At 41.6% G+C, this 24,264-nt stretch overlaps 2 protein-coding genes across 2 annotated transcripts in view; both read right to left on the bottom strand.

Annotated features, from left to right (window-relative positions):
* Window positions 1-1,004, bottom strand: part of MSMO1 (methylsterol monooxygenase 1) — a 9,288-nt gene extending 8,284 nt beyond the window's left edge. The window contains exon 1 of the mRNA XM_018558783.1: window positions 854-1,004. The gene's annotated coding sequence lies outside the window, so the exon portion shown is untranslated. The remainder of the gene's footprint in view (window positions 1-853) is intronic.
* An 8,190-nt stretch (window positions 1,005-9,194) lies between these two features.
* The window catches only part of KLHL2 (kelch like family member 2), a 98,131-nt gene continuing 83,061 nt past the window's right edge, over window positions 9,195-24,264 (bottom strand). Inside the window, exons 11-15 of the mRNA XM_018558780.1 lie at window positions 21,930-22,031; window positions 20,184-20,312; window positions 17,995-18,135; window positions 11,622-11,765; window positions 9,195-10,073 (exon numbers count right to left, since the gene is read on the bottom strand). Coding sequence (XP_018414282.1) covers window positions 10,045-10,073; window positions 11,622-11,765; window positions 17,995-18,135; window positions 20,184-20,312; window positions 21,930-22,031 — 545 coding nt within the window. The 3' untranslated portion in view covers window positions 9,195-10,044. The remainder of the gene's footprint in view (window positions 10,074-11,621; window positions 11,766-17,994; window positions 18,136-20,183; window positions 20,313-21,929; window positions 22,032-24,264) is intronic.

The following is a 24,264-nucleotide window of genomic DNA, read 5'->3' as shown; positions in this document are numbered from 1 at the left end:
TATTATTATTGATAATAAATATAAAAGTACAATAGGTGCACTTGGTGCAAAGCCTTACAGTGCTCATCTATTCAGGACCTTCTATAGATGGTCCAATATATGAAAAGGCCACAACAAGGATTGCAGCACCTCTGTGAAACTTTAATTTGAGATTCCACAAATAAAAGGTTCAATCTTAAATAACAATTTCCCCGTGGTGCCGCAATCCCTATTTATAGGGTGTCCCAAACGTATGGCTCCATAGGCAAAAGGCCCTGCGCTTGTGTACGCTGAATACAAGAACGCTGAACATTTCTTGGGCCTCATTCACAATCATGTGCCAGCTGTGGCAAGAATCCGGCTGATTCCTACGCCTGGGTGCGAATAGTTGCAGCCACTGAGCCTGTACAAAGCAATGGCAGGCTGACAACGTCCGCAGCTATAACCTGTGTTTGGATGTAATCGCACATGGAGCAAGAACCAGAAGTTAGGGACAGATGATCTCCCCTGGACGTAAGATGTTTGCTTCCAGCGGTGATCATCGGTCCCTTTGGTCTTCGGCCATCCAGTTTGGGTTGTTTTCAGACCAGTAACATGCACTCTCCCCATGAACTCTACCACTGAGATAAAATGAGGAGACACCACTGTAAAATACTATTCATTCCCACAGTTATATAAACCACTCAAAACATTTCATGGGGGGAATTTATCAAGACTGGAGCGGAAAGAATCTGGGGCAGTTGTCCAGGCCAACCAATCAGCTTCTCTCTTCACTTTGTTCAGTTAAGCTTTGGAAATAAAAGACAGAAACTGATTGGTTGCCATGCACAGCTGCTCCAGATTTAGTTTGCTCCGGTTTTATGTGCTCGCTCACCTCCAGCAGTTGGCCGGCCGTCTGTCAGGCGCTGTACTCTTCACTTGTCTTTATATGTTGAACTCTTTCCTCTTCAGCACCGGGACAGAGAATTCTCAGCTGTCACGCAAACACCGAGCGATCTCTTCTACAGCCTCTGATTGGCCACCACTGCTACGCACTACAAACGTCACGGGAGCGGCTCGAAATCCTATTGGATGCGGGCATGGAGTGAGCCTAAGCCGACTGGCACTGTTAACCAATCCGCAAACAGGGCTGGTTTCGTTCGCTACAGTATTGGCACGCCCCCCACTAAGGGGCTACGCTTGTTACATGACAGAGGAAGTGCGCTCGGGGGGCGGGGCCTGATGCTAGGATGGTTGCTAAGGTAATGTCACCGGCCTTCGAATCTGCGGCGCGGGAAGGAAGAGGTTGTAATTTGTGTTTCGTTGTCATTGTATTTAGAAGCGGCAGAATCCGCTGATGTAGCGTGGTGAACACTCGTTTTCTCTATTGAAGATAGTTACAGTTCGCTTACATGTGTTTGAAAGGGTTAATGGCGCTGATGTTTCATAGGGGTGGGAACAGGTGATCACCACGTGACTGAGGTGTCAGTGATCGCGAGACAATGACAGCAGTGATCACGGTGTTTGTGATGAGATGTGTATGTAGATGAGTGGGCACGGCTGTCATTGGCATAGAGGACAGTACACCGGGCTCTGTCTATAAACACTACCTTACCCCTAGACATCATCCTGTGCTGCATCTCAGGACTATGAGAAAGATGCAGAGCAAGAGGAGACGTCAGAGTTCTGACTTGGACTAGAAGAAAGTGCAGGTCCGTAGGGGTGCGTGTTTCCTGGCTCGGACGCAGACAGGATCCATTCTGTCAGCATACGAGTATGCGCACCCCCATGGATGTGCAGGGCGGGTGAGCGTAGGGGGCGTACGGCCGCGTAGTCCCATAGAGAAGGACGGAGTCTGTGTATTTATCACACGCAGCACCTGTCTTTCCAGGGAGCTGCCCGATACGTCCCTGCACGCAGCACGGAGCTGTACGTGCCGGCCGATTCCAGTGCGAGTTAGCCCTTAGGGCTCATGCACATGGATACAAACACAGGACACTATGCTGATATAGGTGTGTAAGCGCAAGTACAGCCATTTGTATTGGCGTACGTTTCCAAATGCGAAACCTTTGCGTTCAGGAACTTATGTTAATCCACGTTGACACACGTATAGCGTATTCTGGCCATGAAATCCTATGGACAGAAAAACACATTAATGGGCTCCCAGGTGCTACAAATGCAGATATTTTATGCATTGTGCCTATATGCCATATGTCTGTGAAGGTTCTCATTCATCCAGGTCATGATATATCTATAAAAAAATAAATCAAGGCAACTGGACTTGCTGTATTTTTCTTGAAGACGTTTCACTGGTCATCCAACCAGCTTTCAGAGGAGAAGAAGTCAGAAGCACCTTGTCCACCAAAACTGCAATGGTTTCTTTAGTCCTGGGAGAAATCACAGCTGTGTGACCTTCCTCCTACGAGCAGTCATCTGACTTCCCTTGAGTCACCTTTCCTGGCCTTCCTCCCCCTCATCAAGAAAGCAAAGGTTCTGGGATGACAGAGTCCAAAAGCGAGTTGGTGTGTGATGCTGACTGAGGATGCTTTACCACATCCAGTGGTTTCTTTCAGCGTTGAGACCTTTTCCCATAAGCTCTGCCTTGGAAGCTTACAATTCCGCTTTAGGTAATAAAAAAAAAAGTAGCAATAGAGAGCCATAGCTCAACACTCCATGGCTCTTGAAGATCCATCACAGGGGAATCCAGTGCCTCAGCAACATTACAGGCCGGCCCTCCATCTTCCACATGGCAGGGTCTGGTTACAGTCCCCAAAGCTTGGCAATGGACACCTTCACTGCATACAGCCCATGGCCTGTGCTTAAAGGAGCCTGTGTCCTGTACTGTACTATGTCCAGACCACAGATACTACTCCATGCCCTCTATCCCTTGCAATTGGAGCTGAGCCCCAACCTTTTACACTAAATCTTGGCTCTGTACTCTCTGCCATCTGCCACAGTTCAAGTGAATGGCTCGCTGTCATAGGAGAACAAATATTTGTAATAGAACCCTCCAGGGATGCCCCTTAACCCCCCACTCTCTGTACTGTTAAGGATCACCTAGAAAATGCCCTTAAAAATAACCGCTTTATATCTGGCATCCAAAATCCAAATAGGACTACTTATCATTCCTATGCAGCAAAAGTCACAGAGTATACATTTCAGATGCTTGTATTTCAGTTAAGGACCAAAGCAATTTTTGCTGTGTGTGTTCAACCATAATTTCCATCTTTCTCATTTATTGCACCCACACATATATACTAGGGATGCACCGATATATCGACCGTCAAAAATTGCACTTTTGGCATGATGTCAAAAGTGCCATTTTTTGGCCGATACAGCGGTGCATCCCTGCTTTTTCTTCTCCCCGCTGGGCGCTGCTCTGTGTCCCAGCAGTGAGGAGAGGAAACTGACAGGCGGCCGAACGCTGTGAGCGGCTGGCGACTCCTCCCCGCACCGCTCAGCCTCCTGTCACAGATCAGCAGAGCGGTGTGTGGGCGGAGACAGCCCGCGCTGTCACAGCAGGCTGAGCTCTCCTCACTCAGCCTCCTGTGATAGCGTGTGTCAGAGAGAAGAGCAAGGTACATACACTCAGTGGTTGCTGAGTGTTTGTACATAATTGAGGAGATAGCATGTTAACTATATCCTCAATTATGAATGAATGGGAAGTGCTCTACATCACCTGTTCATTCATAATTGTGGTTATAGTAAACATACCATGTACTCAAGTTATGAATGAACAGGAACACTCAGTATAGAGGATTCCTGTTCATTGATAACAGGGGATACAGAAAAAGAGATTGAGGACTCTGTGTTCTCAATCTCTTTTTCTATTTTAAAAGGGAAATATTAGGGGTCTGTTTAGACCCCCAATGTTTCCCAAAGCCCCTAAAAGTAAAAAACTTAAACATCAATAAATATAAAAAGTTTATTAAAAGAACTTTGTTTCGGTTTTGACATTTTAATTTCTGTGCACCTCTATTATATACCGTTTTAAAGGACAAAAAGGGCTTTAATTTGATGTGGCACTACCAATGGCAGGCTGGTTATTGCACCATCCCACTACCTGCTGTGTTTACATTCAGCTGCCATCTGCAGAATCTTGCTAGTGGCAGCTGTCATTCCCTGTCTGAAGCTATTCAAGCGCCATGTGGTTACAAACATTAAAAATGATAAAAGGTGTGAAAAAAAATATTTTCAGTTGCGTTCTGACAAATTCTGCTGCGGGAGGTGCGTTGCAGTGCCATTCATTCTAATAGCACCCCAAATGCACCTCCCGCCCACAGTGTGATCGCCCACGATGCACACATATTCCACATCCACCACAACTGTATAGTTTTTGGTATTCCACATCTAAAGGGGACATTGATAATCCCTGAATACAGGACTCCAGTAACCAAGGTAATCTGCAATATAGCCATGTAGAACAGTCCTCACAAGGCATGCATGGTGATATGGAGACACATCATAAGAGTATTGCGCAATATGTGCATACATACGTGACAAACAACCTTAGTTTTGCTATAGCACATTCCACTGCTAATGCTGATTAAACAGTCCACCTAGATACAATGCCATGCGTCCTGGAAGAAATATGCATCCACTCTGCTGTTGTATGGATCATTAGACCAAACTGAAGGTGTGTCAGTGCATGAGGGTGTGTATAAAACCAAGCTCCTTGGTCTTCATCCGCCTGTCTCCACTCCAATGGACTATAAAAGGTAAGTGGCGTGGAAATATTCTGTGCAAAAATCCAATAATGTAAGTGCAAAGCACCTCTTTTGAAGCAGATTTTCAAGTGAAAAAATGCTCCTAGATTCTATGGCATAGTTTATGCTCCTATTTTTTTAGCGCGTTTAATCCCAACATATGGGGATTTCCTCAGGAGGCATAACATTTTTACCGGTCCTCATTGAGCAAGCTCCCCCATCCTCACATGCAACTTTCTTGCTGTAAGAGACAAAACTTTAGATTTCCCCTGCAACTGTGTTCATGACCGATCGACCCACACACCCCACCTTGGAAATCCAGCATTTCCTCCGGCTGCCCAATCTCATTTTCTGACATGGGATAATAAGGCACTATCCCCTGACCCAAATCCTGCACCAGGGATCCTTGCCTCTGATCCAGGTTATCCTATCCTTTGATGCCCCAACCACATTCCAATGATTGGCTATCAGGTCACATTCTCTGCCTACCAGACAAAACCTGTCCTCCCAGCTGACTCCATTTGGAAGCCCTCTTCAGGACTCTCCTCCAAAGCATGTCCTTTCATTAATATACAGTGTTCCTCTATCACGTACTTACCCGACTCCTCCTCAAATACATTGACCAATGGTTCACAGAACTAGGCGTCTCCGTTTTTTCCAGAGAATTGGGACAAAGCCTTCACTTTAACACACCAACTGTCCTTGGCAAGCAAAGCAAAGCTCACTGGCTTCCTAACTTTTCTCATTACATCACTCCCCCATTCTCCCTATATGAAAACCCACAAAAATGTCCACAATATTAATTATACGGAATTCAATATTGTTGCCCTACACCAGAGCAGCAGACACAATTATATATAACCCTCCCATCCCTAACCCCCCTTATGTGATTTGACACCATTTGTACCTCTTTGTATCTTCATGTTATTTTTATGAAAAGACAAAAAAAGAAAACCGTATTTAAAAAAAAAAAATATATATACATACATACATACACTGGGAGAGAATATATACACATACACACAATAACACTAATGTGACCTTCCTATGCTAAAGCCAACATGAGAATATTCTCTTAATTCATGCCTGAACAAACACAACATAGATGAAGCAGCTCAAATCAATCTGCATTGTATACTAGCAAAAACGAAACGTACCGGTTTACTAAGCCCTGGTTCACACCAAAGCGGCACGGTTTTTGCGCGTTTGTACACGTGTTAGCAGCATGCAGTTATTTGCGCATTGTGCACATTTTATGCGCGTTTTAACATGCGTACATGAAGAAGCACGTTTTGATTGGCAACTCATAAACCATTGTGAGCAATGACAGAACGCGCGTAAAAACGCTCACAAAAATGTGCAACTTGCTTCTATTGCACGTTTTTGGGCATTTCCAATGAAGTCTATGGGGAGGAAAAGCACTTTTAACTGCCAGAAGAAGCTCCTGTATGTTTTCAGGCGTGAACCATGGCCATTGAAAATAATGGGATTTCTTGTGTTGGGCAGTTAAAAGCGATTTTCAAACTGCTCAAAAGCTCCTGGGCGTGAACCGGGGCTAAATCATAAACATGCATAAAAGGAAAATAGATCAGTATTACATTACAAATAATACATTTCATATATTATTGACAAATATGTATTTTTCATTGATGCTGTATGATTTTTGTGGGTGAAAAAAGCAAAAATTATCCACACTCCTAACAACTCACCTATTCAGATCTTAGCAGCTGTGGCAAAGTGTACCAACACCTAGAAAACATATTTTCAAAATGCACTGCGCTGGAAAAAAAATGAAAACTAACTTTTAATCCCCTTAGTAAAATGTGGTGAAGGACTCTTTCACCCTCTCCAAACCAAAATCAATAAAATATCACTTAATACAGCACAAAAATCATAAATAATAATTCATAATAATAATAAATATCTCGTAGAATGTGTCTTCAATAAAAAGTCCCTCAATGTGCGAAAATTAATGATAAATTAAATGCATTTCGTTCTGACAAGTCCAACCGCAAACATCCATTGCAGACTATGCTTTAAATTTCTATAAAGTGCTTCTCGTGCAATCCAAGTCTGTGCTTCAACCATTAAAAAAGTGCCTCAAGTACAATCCACATCGCACCCCTCGTGTTCCTGATACACTTGTACAGTCTCTTGGTAAGTTTCCGTCCTGCGAGAGGCAGGGTGCTTGCAGGATGGAAACTTACCAAGAGGCTGTACAAGTGTACCGCCAAAGCTATATGGTTATTGGAGACTACATATGAGAAATAAAAGGAGTGATCTATAGCCATTCATTTACACATTGGGGGAAGGCACTCTAAGATCCCTATATACGATCTAGACTACTGAGCACCAGGGAGGGCAACGAGGGAGCATTGCCGTTATAGAAGTGGTTATGACCATTTTTTTTATTTTTATGGTCCATCTGTTCCAGTGAGCGCGGTGTGATCAGAGCGATGCACACAGAGGAGAGCGGAGTGGCTTACACTTGAAGCATTTTTTTGATGGATCAAGCACGGGTTTGGATTGCACGATAAGCACTTTATAGAAAGTCAAAGCACAGTCTGGGATGGATATTTAAGATTGGACTTGTGTACATGAAATTGACTTCCTTTAAAATCAATTTTCTTGGAGCACAATGAGGGGCTTTTATTGGAGACACAGTCTATGAGATAATTATATGAATTACATTTACTCTATGAATTATTTGTATGAATTGGTTTGGAGAGGGAGGAAGAGTCATGCACTGCATTTTACTGAGGGGACTTAAAGGTAGGTTTTTGTTTTTTTTAGCACAGTGCATTTTGATATTATAGGATTAGTGTGGGTGGCTCTTTGGGGATGGGGGATGGGGGATTTGTTGTGGAACGACAAGGGAGGTTCAAGTTGCACGTTCATGAATTCTAATGCTGGCCATATAACTAATGGTAAATCATACCAGATCATAGATTCAGTTGTTTTAAACAATCTTTCGATGCTACAAGAACGCTGTAGGAAAAATACATTAATAATAAATAAAAAATCCAATAGTAAGCCTAAAATCTGTCAAAGTTTGTAGTCCTTTAATCAACATTTTTAATGTCATGTTTATTTTAATGCAACAACAGGAAAATATTTTTAGACAAATATAGATAAAATACATCGCTCACTCGTGTTTTTATAAAAGTGATAAAGTTCCCTTCCCGCACATTCAGTGTGCTTACCTTTTTTGTCTTTTAGCCAACATCAGCTGAAGTCTGAAAGACTTGCAATGTGAGTAACTGCCGTTATCTTCTGGGGGAAGGAATGTACTTGTGTAGAAGGCAGAGAACTTAGGATGGGATATCACCCTTGTGCTGATGTTCACTAGTCACCAAACTTTGCAGCTAAGGATGTGGTAGAGTCTGCAGATATGCAGGCTCTGAAAAGTGGAGTCACTCTCAGCAAGGGTGTGAACTACCCAATTCTTGGCAGGTTACATTTTCCTGTGGATGTATTGTGACTTTGTATATAGCCGTTAGACTGAAGTTACCCTTAGAGGGAAACTAATGGTTTTGGCTCAATTTATTTGGATTTATTTTCCTAAAGCCCATGGTAATACAAATCAATAAAGATGCATTGAATGTGTATCAAAGGTGGGACATGTCTTACTTGTGGAAATGCTTTTATTGATCAGAAATATCAGGGTACCAGCATTATGCTGCACAAAAGGACTGCTGCTCTGAATGGAAGCACCAATATCTCCGCAATGGACCCCACCCCTCCTTCCCCACTGAGCTAGAGGTAGTAGGAGCTTTTCTTACTGGCATGCTCTGGGTCTGATTCAGCTGAGTGTTCTACCACTGATGCTATACAGAAGGATCTATACTCTGTGTGGAAGAATGCAAGGAATTAAAAGCAATTCCAAGAAGTGTGGGTGTATTTTTTTTTGTCCCCATGCTTTTAGTTATAAATTCTTTATTTCACCAGCATATATTTAATGCAGGGTGCACCCACAATGCAGCATATTCTAGGCTTTCTAAAAAAAAGCACAGCAGTAGCTTTTTACTTTCAGACTGTCACTGTATAAATAAAATGATTCCTCACTTTCCTCAGCTATTCGTTTCTGTAAACAGGCTTTTTTTTTCTTCTTTTAAAGCAAAGCACTTAAGGTTAGCCTGGTAAACATATAAAAGGAGCCTAAGTCTTCATCTGCTGGATGGAAATGGTAAATATGAAATAGTTACAATATTTCATTTTTACACTTAAAAAATGAACAAAACTTAAACGTTAGTTCTAAAAATAATAAACAAAGCATGTACAGAACACTAAACATTTCCTCCAAAGCTAAACAGCTGTGATACAAAAAGAATTTATTGACAAATATTTGATCACAGAATTCTGGGCCATGGAAACTCATAATTCAATGTTCATAACAAAACAGTAATAAACACTGCCAAACAGCAGATGTATTACTTGAAGGGTAAAATAATTTAACTACACTGACAATTCAGTTAAATCATGCATAGTCAGTTGATCTCCACAAGATTATCGGGGGTGGGGGGGAGTTATCACATGCTGTAAAATTCCTTCACATCCAAAAATAAGGAATCACAAAAGAGATATGTGCAAATTTATACAAACATCATCATAAATAAAACAATCAAATCAGGTCTCCTTTATTTCTATAAAAAACATTTGGCAGCCTATACATTTGTTCCCCCAGTGCCACTGCCCTCATTATTCTGCAAATGCAAATTTACATGTAAAAAAAAAAAATATATATATACAACTTTGTGTTACAACAGTACTGGCAGATTCTCCTCGGAGTGCTCCAATATATAAATAGTGCATAAACCCAACATCGGGGCCGCTTTAAAAAAGAAAGCAGCAATTACAGTTGTACAGTACACGTATGCACAGACATACACACACACTTTACAGGTTATTCACATAGCTGAAAAAGCATCTTTATGTGAAAATAGGTTTCCTACACATCTACCCATGTGGCTTCAGAAAATATTTATACTTCATGTACAGAATGTATGGTTCCCTACATAGAACCTCACCTCACTGATATACACAGAACTTTAGATCCTTCTTTTTAATGACATTCTCTAGTCCACCCAGCATCAGTGATTGCTGGACCATATGAAAGCAGCTTATGTTTTCTCTTCTGTAACAGTTGGGAAGCAAAAATCACAAATCATTGGAACTTGCAGGTAGCTGCTGCTCAATGCAGAAAAAGCTCTGCACAATTCTTCAACCTATTGTAATCTTCGGCGGCTGCTGTGCTTTACTGCAGAAGAAAAGCCTTGAATTTTCTCTGCCACAGCTTGCAGTCAGAAGCAAGGAAGGCCATGAAGCTACACTTCACTTTATACTTGCTCTTTCTTAAGATAATGCGAGGTCCTCTCTTGGATCATAAGGGCTTATCAATAACTGTAACTCCTAGAAGAAAAACGAGAAGAGAAAAACACATTAGAACAAGCCTCATTTACAAACATAGGGCCTCCTCTTTTTGCTGTCTGAAAGTAGTGTTACCTATAGCTTCTTTCTTGCATACCCATGGATACATCTTATTTTAGCTGGCTGGGCAATGATCAAATATGGAGAAATATGGAGAAATTAGACAAGAATGCCCCAAAAAACATGGGTGCAAGACAGCAGAGGCGCCCAGGTGGAATAGATGAAATGATCGTGTTTCTTCAGTTTAGACTTTTATTCCATGAAACACACACATACCTATCGCAGTCTCAATGCCTTTCTTGGCTCTAAGGTGGCCACTTCTTCAGGAGGGTGTGATGAGACCCTTTAAGCAGAGTGGTAGTGTCTCCCAGCGTGTGTAGCCCCGGCGTGTGTGATCAAATATGTGGGTACCAGCAGACCCTCTTAAACAGACCTTCTTGGGAATGCTTTTTCTGCTGATCACCATAATTTTCCTAGAGATAAAACCAGTAGATAGGGCGTCCATGCCTAAATGTTAAAGTGACACTAAACTCGGCAGTTACATTTTAAAAATCCATTTAAGTACCCTAACTATTAACATGTATCTTATTTGTGTATCACTCAGCTGTAGATAATCAAATCATCTCTGAATTGGTGCCGACACTGCCCTTCCTTCTGGAGGGTGACTACTTGCATTCCCTGTGGTCCCTCTGTGTGCTGTAAAAGTAGCTGCCGCTCCAAGCTTCCTCCCGTGATGGACTACAATCTCAATACAAATTAATAAACTAAATATGGGATTGAAGTCCATCACGGGAGTGAGCTTGGAGAGGTGGCAACTTTAAAACACACACAGGGACCATGGAGAACAAAAGTAGCCACCCTCCAGAAGGAAGGACAGTGTCAGCTCAAATTCAGAGATGATTTGAGGATCTACAGCCGAGTGATACACAAATAAGATATATTTTTGTTAACAGTTAAGGTATTTGAATGGATTTTTAAGATGTAACTCCTGAGCTTACGTCACATTAAAATTTGCATGTCTGTACTCCAGTAGCTGGAACATAATTATCACCCCCACCTAATTTCAAAGGCAGGGGTCTATTATTAATTAGGTTTCCTTCTAGTATGTTCCAGATGTTTCTGAAGACTGTTCATGTCCTGGAATGACAAATCTGTCACTGACCTGTGGGGACTCAATATCACTAGTGGGAAAGACCACTTGAGTAACAAACTTCAGAAACCACTTGAAAACATTTGTTGTGTTGACCTATTTCAGTTGCTTTTGTTTGATTTGCTCGTTAAACAACTGAAAGTATGTACATTTTGCCAATAAACCTGATTTGCAATGGGGGTTGAATAATTTTGATTAGAACTGTGTTTAGGTAACCGAACAAGAGCAAATAAGAGACGTTCATTATTAGGGCTTGCTTATACCTTAACTCTTGGACATTTAAAGGAAATGTTTTCAATTTGGCTATCTACTGAATTGAAATAGATATGTATAAAATGGTATTGTTTAACAACTATCCCCGTGTGCATAGTTTATTTTACCTGCATAACTTCTCCCCGTGCTCATACAAGAAGGCAAAAGTATCCACTTGTCGGTTGTTGCGTTATAGTACTCTACAGATGCTAAATTACAGGATCCATCATCACCTCCAACAACATACAACATGCCGTCCACAGCACAAACACCTAAGGGTTAAAACAAAAAAAGATTAAATGTCAAAAATGAGTTAGGAACAGGGAAATCTGGTCAGCTTTATATGGCTGTGAGTGAGATTTACCTTTTACATTTGGTTGTATCAGCAGATCAAGTAATGGGATGAGGCTGCCCAATGGGGACAGAAGTGGAACCTGGCAAAGGATCTAATCCTTCCATATACAACCCAAAATGTACAAAAAAGATGTTCTATATAATTGTCCACGCTGGGAGAACTGCTGCAATCCAGCTTCTATTTTTGGCTGTGCTAAGTGCAGTCAGAGCTTGCATAGTATCGAACATCCCACATACACTTAGCCTAAGGGTCCCCACACACCTTACGATTATCGTACGATAATTGCGGGAAACCCCGCGATCGTACGATGATCGTAAGGTGTGTGGAAGCCGTGCGACCTCTACTACTGTAAGGTCGCACGACTTTAAACTTACGGACATGTTTGAAAACCCGCCGAGCATCGTACGATGTTCGGCGGGTTTGTGGCATGTCCGTACGATAACAGCCGCACAGGCCGGTGTGCGCAAGCGCACACTGCCCGTTCGGCATTGAGGTCATCGGAAGCCCGCCCCTCAGGGGGCGTGGCTTGCGATCATCGCAAGTACGATCTGCCTATGCAACATAGGCAGATCGTACGTTTTTTTAAGTACCTTACAACCATCCCAAGACAAAAGTCTTGCGATGGTTGTAAGGTGTGTGCCCAGCCTAAGAAATACTTTCAATCAGGTAGGGGAGGGACCAATAGATATTGGCTGTGCAAATAAAAATAAATCCCTACCAGCCCATCAACGTGGGCAGGTACGTTTCACATAAATCATTAGCTCTGGAAACCTGCAAGTCCTACCTACAACTGGCAGGGACAATAGAATGGAGTCCCTTTGGGAACTGATATGAATGGGTCTTTAGTATATACATATATAAATAGCTAGATAAGGCGGTATTCCAAAGTGTTGGCAAATACTGACTACTGTCACTATATATGTTATAATAAGTACACCAACAGGCTGATGGCTAGGAATAATTGTCAGTCACGAACCCTGCGGCCAGAATGATCAGCAGTAATTAGAAACCTAATAGCTGGAATTAAACATGTGGGTGAACGTACAAGAAGGCAACTGTAAGCTAATGTTATGATCATATGACCAAACCCATTCCCCCATTTGGTCCAGATGCTTGGCTGAGGTTCCTAGTTAGCCATATGTGTACAAAGGATCTGGTGATGTTTAATTCTTTCAAAATAACCATTGTATCTACCACTCTGAATTGTTGTATGCAACCACTCCAACTTCTGCATTGTGCTTCTAGTGTGCAAAGATTTCCAGAGATGAAAACATTTTTCTCTTATCTATACTGAACAAAAGTCAGCTGTTCAAGGCTAAACTGCGTTTGTCTGTAGACTGAAGCTTGTTACACAGTATAAACTGGAAATGCTGCAACATGAAAAAGGCATTCCCTTGTCAGCTTGGAAATGTGATGTGCACATGATGTGTAATGGGAATAGATTTTCTGGGATCTGCACTCTAAAACAGTTCAGTTTAATGTATGTGGAATTACATGACACAACATACGGATGACCCAGGAATCCCTAATCTGCCGTTTACAAGGGGCAACTGTCACCCGTTCAAATTAACCAGTTGACATCCGCGGTGTTAAACCCCCTTCCCATCCAGGCCATTTTTCAGTATTCAGCGCTGCGGTACTTTGACTGACATTTATTCTGTCATGCAGCGCTGTACTGAAATTAATTTTATACCCTTTTTTGGGGACACAGAGCTTTATTTTGGTGGTATTTAAATCACCACTGGGGTTTTTATTTTTTAATATATTAAGGAAAAACTACAGATTAAAAAAAAACCAGTTCCCCCTATATTAAATTCTAAAACATTTATTATTACCAAATTTTTTGGTAAAATATAAAAGACGGGGTCAAGTCGGGTAAAGAGACACCAAACATGTAAAGCCTTAAAATTGCGCATGCGCACGAAACCTTAAAAAAACTACATTACCCAAAATTGGCCATAGGCGACGCATTAAAAGCTTTTACCGCTCATCAGTTTAGTGTTATCAGTGATTGATGACCCTAAAATGATTGCTCTCACTCTGACGTTCGCGACGATACGTAACATGTGTAGCGCAATTGCCATTTTCACGCGCTGGCGCATGCGACGCATATTTACGTTTATATGTGCGTAAACGAAGGGGGGGGGGGGGTTTACTTTTTTTATTTGTGACTTATTTTTTTTTACTTTTTTGTTTGTGGCTTATTTTTTTTTACTTTTTTTATTTATATAGATTTTTTTTTTACACTTATTCTTATTGCTATTATATAGGGGGATACCATCCCCCTATATAATAGCACAGGTACACTGACAGGTCCTCTTTATGGAGACATTAGGGGTCTCTAGACCCCTAATGTCACCTGGAGACCCCAAAAGAAGCTGATGAAGCACAGATTTGCTTCATCAGCTTCTTCTCTCTGGCAGTAGGAGCCAGATGACTGACAGGTGAATGCGGAAGTGATGTAATACACATCACTTCTGCATTCACACTACAGAGGGAGAACAGCAAGGAGCTGATCTCCCTCCCTCCTTCTCCTGACGCCCTCCCGAGCCGGTCCCGGGCCGCAGATGGGCTAGCGGATCCCGGGATTAAAGGTGAGGGGTCAGGAGGGGGGAGATGGCGGCACTCGAGATGGGGGCGCTCCGAAATGCACGCCATAAACCGCTAGGGGGTGCGCGCGAGCAGGAAAAAAATGCCGTCTGACGACGGCAACCCGCGGGTGCGAGTCTGCCGTCCGTCCGTTTTTTCTTAACGGGCTGACGGCAAGAGGTTAATGATCAGGTGACAGCTGCTGCATCTGAACACCGGCACACCGCATGTAAATCACATGTGATACGATTACATGCAGTTAAGAGTCAAACACTCTTGTCAAGTGATTGATTCCTAACCACATGTACAGTAATCGTACCACATACGGTGTGCTGGCGTTGAAATGCAGCAGCTGTCACCTGAACATTAAAGCAACACCAAACCCTCAGCTTTTTTCTCCTTGTACACTACTACACAATGAACATTCTCCAAAGACACATTTATTTAGGTTTTAAAATAAAGTCTTACTATTTAATCTCTTTAGAAAGTCTGCTGTGCCCACTCCCATTGCTCTTCTCTCCTGTCACACTTCCTGTCCCTTAGTAAGAGCCGCGCACGTTGATTCTGGTCACGTGCACACCTTTCTTTGCCTACAACTCCCATGTGGCAGAGAGGAATCATCTCTCACTGTACACAGCTGCCTCCTGCCCCCTCCTCACTATACAAACTGTGACAGTGTCACTGCTTGTAATCTCCTCTGCAATGCTCTGAAATATCAAAACTACTGCCAAAAAATCTACAAACAAATATCAAGTTTACAACAATCTACACAGAAAAACAACTTTGTTTCAAATGTAGGAGCCGTCTCCTCGGTGACTGTGTGGCCAGATTCAGCTGAGACTCAGAAGTAAAAGGCTGGTGACAGCTCGCATGCTGAATCTCCTCACAAGAAGCTCCCTCCTTGGTAAACCAGGAGAAGAGAAATCAAACATTATATATTAGTGTGGGAGAGCTGAAGAAATCCCAGCTCCTTGCAGAGTCTAGAGGGGAGGATCTGTGGGCGGAGACTGAAGACACGCCCCCACCATGTTGTAGTCCTTCAAATGAACTAGCACAGAGGGTGGCTACTTTTCAGCTCCCATAGGGACCATGGAGAAGAAAAGTAGCCACCCTATAGGAAAAATAAAAATCGATTTTGGAGCTTTTAGAGCCGAACAATGACAAAAAAAAGGTACACAGTCATTTATTATTTATATAATAGACGTTATTTTTATTATTTCATTTCTGAGTTTAGTGTCGCTTTAACTTGAACGGGAGACAGTTGTAAACGGCAGATTAGGGATTCCTGCTGCAGGAAAATGCAAGTTCCTGACGCAGGAATCCCTAAATGCACCCGAAAACTTACAGGTGTGAACAGGGTCTAATATTTGTATATCTGCTCTTTTAAAACGGCTAGTCAAATACGGAAATTAAATGGATATATTGTGGAGAGACGCTGTATTCAGAATTCAGTGGTTTGGCTACTGCTGACACACTTCCACCCCTCATTCAAAGTTTGCTGATCACCACATTCAAACATATCAGATAGCCTTTGTTAAGTGCCACTAACTTTAGGCAACAAATTCAAACCGTGAAATACTAATAATATTCTGAAATACTGTATATTGTGTGCAAATGTCAGCACGTGCACTCAAACTAAACAGAGTTTTGACAAATGAAGCCGTAAGGTTTAGTAAGCTGCTGACCCGGCTTCAGGATTTGGCAGCAGCCTTTTGCCTCATCAGAAGTCTGTGCTGACAAAAAGGCACTTTGGAAAGGAGATGCTTGGATGCTGGTGTATGACTATTCCGCATATTTTCAAATGTATGTGAACCAAAACTTTTTTTACTGAAGAAACTAGAAGAAGTTTAATTAGGTTTCTTTTACTGGCTAACATGGCTGAGTGTTGGGGAGCATTTGTATCTGGTATATAGGTATAACCTTCAGTTATTTATAACTTCATTAAACTTTTACACGTTTGCCTTTTTGTTACACTGAGGAATGCAAGAAAATGGGATTTTTGAACTCACCGAATTTTTTTTTTTTCTTTGGAGTCCATTGAAGCCCAAGATGCTCCCTCCATGCTGTTTGGTTGGAAAGAAAATGCGAAATGCGCATGCACAACACTTCACCCGGTGGAATGATGTCAGCGCCCTGTTCCACAGTGTTAATTCCTTCCATGGCAAAGCCAGTAGGAAGTGGGAAAATTGGCACCCAGCAACCTATAAATATGAGGGAACTCCCCTGCCCAAGTAAGTCTTCAAAAACAGGGCAAGCGCAGAGGCAATGCCAGTGTCTCTGGACTTGAAAAGTACTCTGCAACAGATTTAACCAGATCCAGTCTAGAAATTGCCCATGTGAAACCCAGGGCCTGAGGGTAATTGCCAGGGTTACTGGATGGGGGAATCAAGCAAGGTGTGCTAGTAGTATGATGGGGTAATATCCTGGGCTGGCCTACAGTTAATTTGCCATCATGCAATTCTCCTGTAGGCAGGATAAAAAAAAGGGAATATTTAATTATGCAAAGTGAACAGTCTCTACTCCTTTAGTAAATTAGCCCCACTATGTATATACATATAAAATGCCTGAAGTTGTCTGGTCCTTAGACGTCTCTGCACTTTAAAGGAAGGACATTGTTATCCTCTGGTAAAAGGCTGTTCCTTATTCATTTCCCTGTAGATGCAGAGGCACTATTATGTCCCTTTCCTATAGATTCATAAACCTAACTTTTATTTCTTTTTATAATTAGAAGGATTTTTAAATTTGATTTTTTTTCTGGCTACCAGGGCTGGGTAACCCATTCATCCAGTCTGTGCCTTGCAACATTTTCTTATGATCCAGGGTGTGGGCGAGGCTGCTGTAGACTGAAACAAAGGGTGTTGCTTGAACTAAATTAACCTAGATGAGCATACGGATATAGCAAAGCATGGTAGACAAGAAAAATACCAGGATGAAATCATACTGGTGTGGAAAGGATATTTTATTCAGCTAGAACAACTACAGCTGTGGTATTTTGAATATAGAGAACAGAAGAGCCAAATACACAGAGATTCGCTATTGTAATGAAGTCATGGAGCCTGAAAAGATACCATTCTGAGGTTTCCTCATAATCATTAACAGGGAATTTACAGTTTGAGGAGTGTTCTGATTATTCCCATGAAGTTAGGTATGAGGAAACCAGATAATCTCCCCATTACTCCCAAGACAAAAAAGCTGCCTAGGCACCATATGACCTGGATGTGCTGTGGATCCAACTTATCTTCCCGATATATTTTCCTGCACCATTAAATTTTTGCCTAGGTTTTGGAGCCACCAATGGCACTTTGAATGCAAATGTTTATGCCTGACTAGAACATAACAACTTTAAAACTGTGTCACTGAATAAAGGCTGTTCCAAGCTTTTGCAGTCAGTAAAATACGGTGAGGGCTATTTATACAACAAAAGAGAGAGGGGAAAAAAAACAAAAAAACAGACATTCCTCATGATAGACCCCTACACATGAACCTGACATTGCCTTAAATGTATGTGAATTTACATTTTAAAATTCAGCAGTTATGGAAGCCCTATTAGTACATACCTGCATTCCTCCTGCACATGTTCATGTCAGCAACCTGCTTCCACAGATTCGTAGATGGGTCATAAACTTCAACACTTTTCCTCACCAACGGACCATCATGGCCTCCAACTGCATACAGCAAACCATTTAAGACTCCCACACCTACAAACAAGATGACAGGCTATCATGTACATATATATCTCTGAAACCAGATGGTTCATGTATGAAAAATATTAATCTGCAGCACTGGGAGATAAAAAACACATTTCCTTTGTCAGTCTCTCCTGTACCTATCCCTACATTGTCATAATATTACATATTATATTGATTACTCTGTCTTGGTAATATTCCCTCTCCTTTTGGGAATAGGAGATGCAGACAAAATGAAAGTAAAATAATGATGATGGGAAAGGTGCAGCATTCCTGGGGGGGAAAATGGTAGAAAGACTGGAGGAGCTTTTAAACTAGGAAGTGGGGGGGAGGGTATAAAAATAAAATCACTTAAACTAAACGTAGATAATTTAATCATAGGTAAAAATAACACAGAAAGTAGTAAAAAAGGAGTTCATAATAGTGGGCTCACTCCAGTCAATATAGGAAATCCGTTGGCACATGTAAGTATAACTACCAACGGACGACCGAAATCAAGGCAGAATAATAACAATAAAAATAGTGGGGAACAACAAGGTAGTAAACTTTTGTCCCACAAAAAGAGAGGAATTAAATGTATGTGGCAGCAACATTAGCGATAAACTGTTTAAAATTAACTCCATTACAAAAACTAGAGGCCACCACCTAAAATTGGTGGAAAAAAAATTCCAGCACAAGGGGCGAAGGGGGTTCTTCACAGTAAGATCAGTTAGGGTCTGGAACTCACTGCCACAGACAGTGATTTCAGCAAAGAATGTGGAATTGTTCAAGAAACTTTTGGACGATTTCTTAAGGGACCGTAATATACAGGGGTACAGGTACTCCTAGAATGAGATCCTAATAGGTTGGACTTGATGGACTAATGTCTTTATTCAACCTCAAATACTATGTAACTATGTAACTATGATGTATGTTGCTTCTAGCAACCAGATATTTCACATACCAGTATCGTACGTCTAATGCAGGTAAAGGAAAAAAAATTGAAACCATATTACTGGTTTCTAGACACCTTTAGATATACAAGGCCTGATATGTCAAGATGTTCGAAGGTCAATATAAATGTAAACATGTCAGTCTGTCTGTCTATGTCAACATCAGAGTCCCTGTCAAGGTTCCTATGCATGTCATGGTCATTCTCTCTTTGCTACTTACAGTACGGTTGAATGTCAACGTCAAGCTGATGTTGTTTGTGAGTGTGGATTCTCACAGTAAAATAAAAGCGTCTAAGAAATTATCTGATGGATGCTTCATGCCACAGCTGAAAAAAACTTTCAACTGTAGCTTTTCATAGGAGCATAGGGAGCCCCTCTATGTGTCTCACATGTCTTTTGTAACTATAGATTTTAAACTGCGTTTTCTTACACCGCCAAATATTAAAAGGCATGACACAAAAGATGTGTTACAAACTATAATAAATATGACTCGTGCAGAAACTTCAATTGGACATTTATGGTTAACCAGCTGTTTTAGCATGACATGCCGAGGCGCATAGAATAGTGTGGGGGCTGCATGGCTGCTCAGTAGCTACCACCACGTACCATATTTTGCGCTCCATAAGGCACACGGGACCATAGGATGCAGGGAGGTTCTGTTACAGCAGCTGTAGTTAGTGACCGATGAAACAGGTGGCGCCGTGGTTACAGCACCACAGTCTAAGTGATCACACAGAGCAGACGAAGAACGGACGTTCTTCGTCTGCTCTAGGGGCTCTATCGCCGCCGCTCGGTTTTGGGGGGGGGGGGGGGGAAGTGCGTCTTGTGGAGCGAAAAATACGGTAAATCCATGAGCTCAATTTAATTCACAGAATCTATCTACATGGAGCTTCCATGTTCTTTCCTTGGATCCTCCAGTTTCAACCAACAAAACAAACATTTTAGTAGATTACTAGTCTTCTCCAAAAATAATTTTGTATGTAGAATTCCGAATGTAGTAGGAACATTCGGCAACAGGGACTGACAAAAAAAACATCAAGGTGCTGTTTTGATGACGCTATATGAATAAATAATATAAACAAACAGGTGTCAAGTCCCATAATTTGATCTCTGTACATTTATTAGTACCTGCACCACTTCTTCGTGTGCCCATTTCTGATATGTAAGTCCATTCATTGGTGCTGGGATTATAACATTCAACCGTGCTAAGACACTGTCTTGATGCTCCATCATAGCCACCAACAGCATACAGCATACCTGGAAATAATATATCACATATGCGTTCAAGTTATCCAAATAATATTAAATAAAACAAGTAGGTATCTCCCAGAACGCCCATCGGAACTGTGACACCACACCCCTGAATACAATACATGAAAAAACAAAGCGATAATGGGGCTTTAAAAGTGTCCAATGATGAATGTGGGATAGCATGGCTTAGCTTAGGTAACGAGACATGATGACTGGTCATAAATATATATAGTATAATAAAGAATTTTATTTACATGATCTCAATATACTTAAAAACATTTCATTGGTCTAAAAGGTTGCAAACAGTGAATAATAAATAATTACATATACCTCCCTGGACTTAGTGCATTTGCAGGGTGTATATAATAACGATATACAAGGCACATATACAAGGCAAGCATTATTTCATTTATAATTGCACTATTCCAGCCCTTGACGCGTTTCGCTAGCTAAAGCTTCCTCAGGAGGTTTGTTGGAGGCAAAAAAGTATTATACTATATATATTTTTATGACCAGTCATCATGTCTCGTTACCTAAGCTAAGCCATGCTATCCCACATTCATCATTGGACACTTTTAAAGCCCCATTATCGCTTTGTTTTTTCATGTATCCAAATAATATTGTCAACCTGCACAAAATTAGAAAACTGGGTTTTCAGCTTTCAAACCATATATAATACAGTTTTAGATCTTTAAAATAATAAACACAAGAAAAAAACCATGGGGCTTTTAAAGGTGTCGTAGCCGGATATCAAATACAAAATATTCTTAACAAGTTCATAAGTTCACAAGCCAATAATTTATTATAATATTTAAAAAAGTTACATGATTGTTAGAAATGTACATAAAACCACTATAAAAAACATATCCCAGAAAACAGGTTCTCGACCCAACACATAGCCCCCCCCTGGATCCCAACTGCACATCATATAATCTTATCTATTCCAGAAAATTGATCCACTTTAAACAATATCCTTATTTCATTTGTAAAGTTTCTCATAAATTGATTTTGTTTCTCATAAATTGACGATTGAATGTGCAGTGGGTCCAGCCTTTGACGCGTTTCGCCACAAGCGTCTTCAGGAAGTAAGGGAGATCACTGATAGCAAAAATCATTTTGTCTGGTGAGTTGTGGTGCGTCAAAACATCCATCGGAGGGACAACACCCAACAGCCCGAGGAGGCAGGTAGATAAGAAGGACACACGGACAGGCAAAATAAAGAAATCAAACAGCCCGCAGTATCCACCCAATTTGTAGTCCGAGGTGAGTCCATATTTCTTCAGAGCGAGCCGCCCCATCTATGTTCCCCACTCTCTCCCGATGGATGCCGATGGTTGTGCGGCGGGTGACTCGCACTCGCATTGCTATCATGTAACTTTTTAATTATAATAAATTATTGGCTTATGAACTTAATATTTTTGTATTTGATATCATCCGTATATCTGGCTGTGACACCTTAAAAGCCCCATGTTTTTTTCTTGTGTTATTATTTCAATTTAGGGGTGTGGTGTCCTTATTTTCTTTGGTGGTTCAACCAATTTTGATATGACATTAATTGCAAAATCAATAAAAATTATCTTAGAAAAACAACAAAAAACTTCAAACTAATGCACTGTAGCTTACCACCAACAACACCGACTCCAACACTGCTTCTCCTGGTGTTCATTGGTGAAACATGAAACCACTCATTAGCTTTCGCATTATATGCTTCCACAGTTGCCAATCCTACAGAAATAGACAAGTGCAATTTTAGTAAAAGAGCTGGAATTGTAAATTCTAGAACTAAATAAAAGCACTGTAACATGTTGCCTTTTATTTTCTGGCTTGCAGCTTTCAGACACCCATGTTAGTATCTACTTATGTGTGTGTAAATACAAGATGAAGCTAAAGCAATGTTTATGTAGGGCAGAGGCCTTGCATTAGCCCTTGCAAAATGTGCTAATAATTGGCAATGCTCTTGTGGTACAGTGCTCCAGCTTGTACAGTAGGGAGCAAGATGTTTTATTATATCCTGGTGTCATATCTACAAATAAGTTCACTGTAAGGGGAATGGGATGTAGCACAGGGAGGAGACTTTTCCTTAATCAAAATGCAAAGCTGGCCTTAATTACAGTACCCTAGAATTGATGGAATGCTAGCTTCAGGTCTGACCAAAAGAATATATAGAATAAGCACCATAATTCCTTTAGTGACTGCACAAGGAGTTGTGTTCAACTAGGGCAGCACAGTGGCGAGGTGTGCAGCACAGTGGCATAGTGGTTTGCGCTTCTGCCTTGCAGCACTAGGTGCCTGGTTTGAATCCCAGCCAGGTCACTAGCTGCAAGGAGTTTGCATGTTCTCCCTGTGCTTGTGTGTGTTTTCTCCGGGTACTCTGGTTTCCTCCCACACTCCAAAGACATGCTGGTAGGATAATTGGCTCCTTTCTAAATTGGCCCTCGTATGTATGCATATGAGATAGGGACCTTAGATTGTAAGCTCCTTGAGAGCAGGGACTGACGTGAACGTGCAGCTATGTAAAGCGCTGCATAAATTGTTGCTGCTATATAAATACCTGTAATAAATAGATCAGGCTCTCTCGACTCTATTGTCTCTGGGAACTCCTGCTAAAAATATACCCATAGTTTGCGGAATATTAGCATGATCACTACATTTCAATACATGTTTAAAATAATATGGCAAACAGGAAAAAATGGTGGTTTCTCCATGTAAGTGGCGATTGTAGAAGTGTGATAGTCGTCAGCGTAGGTAAGAGATCAATTGGTCATTGCTCACTGCTCAAGGGAACCCTAGCAACCTCAAGAAGAGCCCTAGGGTTCCATAGAACCCTGGTTAAGAAAGTTAGACTAGAATAGAATTCATATTCTGTATACATATAGTACAAACTTACATATATGCAAAACCAAGTTATTATAACTTTTTATGCATTTTCAACATTGGTTCACTTCTGTGTAAAGGCTTATACATGGTGTTTTGCAATGTTTAATTCAAATGTTATCTGAAAGGTAATAGGCACATTTTACTGCCCCATTTGCATGCAACTGTAATTTGTAATTACCAATGATAAAAAGCAAACATTGAAACATTAAAAAGCAAACATTCGTCTCCAAACTACCCGCCTGTGTCCCTTGTCATCCTCACTTCTGGGAGTGACAAGTGTTCATCCAGCGATTTAGTCTGCTCCTGCGCTGACTGATCACTTCGTATTGACACCATCACACTGCAGTTTTCTGGAGAGGACCCTCCTACTGGGCAGCCAATAGGAAGTGCTTTCCACATTACACAGGAAGTAACATGGATACTTGGAGAAGGATTCTCCTCTGCAGTGAAGATGATAAAATCCCATGGACTCGACACATCTCGTTACCATCGAGTTAGGCAAATAAAAGAGGCTTTTAGCGTAGGGATTTTTTTTTTTACGTAGTACATAGCAATTCATTTAGGAGGTGCGTGGGTAATTCCCAGAGTACACATTCACATGTTTCACAAAACAACTTTACAATATCAGATTCCCTTCAAGGTACCCATATATGAATATGAAAAAATAAGATTTTTTTGCTTACCTTTAAAGGAGAACTATGGGGTCAGTGTTTTTCCCCATAGTTCTCCTTGGGGTAACGGGAGGACACAAACTAGCGTCCTCCCGTTACCCTAAGCTCAGTATACCGCGAGCTACAGCTCGCGGTATACTGAGACGCCGCACCTGGAGCGGATCCCGACTTAGATGACGGGATCCGCCCAGCTGCGTGAGTGACAGCTGGCTCTGCCTATCTAGAGGCAGAGCCAGCTGTACCCGCCCCCTCCCCCGTCCGTTCCGCCAGTCAGCGCTGGCAGATCGGAGCGGGGAGAGGGGAATCCAGCCCCTCCCCCTGTCACAGCAGAGAGCCGTGACAGGATCGAGAGGTGAGGGAACCCGGTATGTGTTCTCTCACCTCCCGATCTACTGAGCCGACCTGTGACA

The sequence above is a fragment of the Nanorana parkeri genome, unplaced genomic scaffold, assembly GCF_000935625.1.
Source record: "Nanorana parkeri isolate BGI_ZX_2015 unplaced genomic scaffold, ASM93562v1 scaffold358, whole genome shotgun sequence".
In the NCBI taxonomy this organism is placed as follows: domain Eukaryota; kingdom Metazoa; phylum Chordata; class Amphibia; order Anura; family Dicroglossidae; genus Nanorana; species Nanorana parkeri.
The sequence above is the reverse complement of the archived record's forward strand: the minus strand, read 5'-3'. Positions and strand labels throughout refer to the sequence as shown.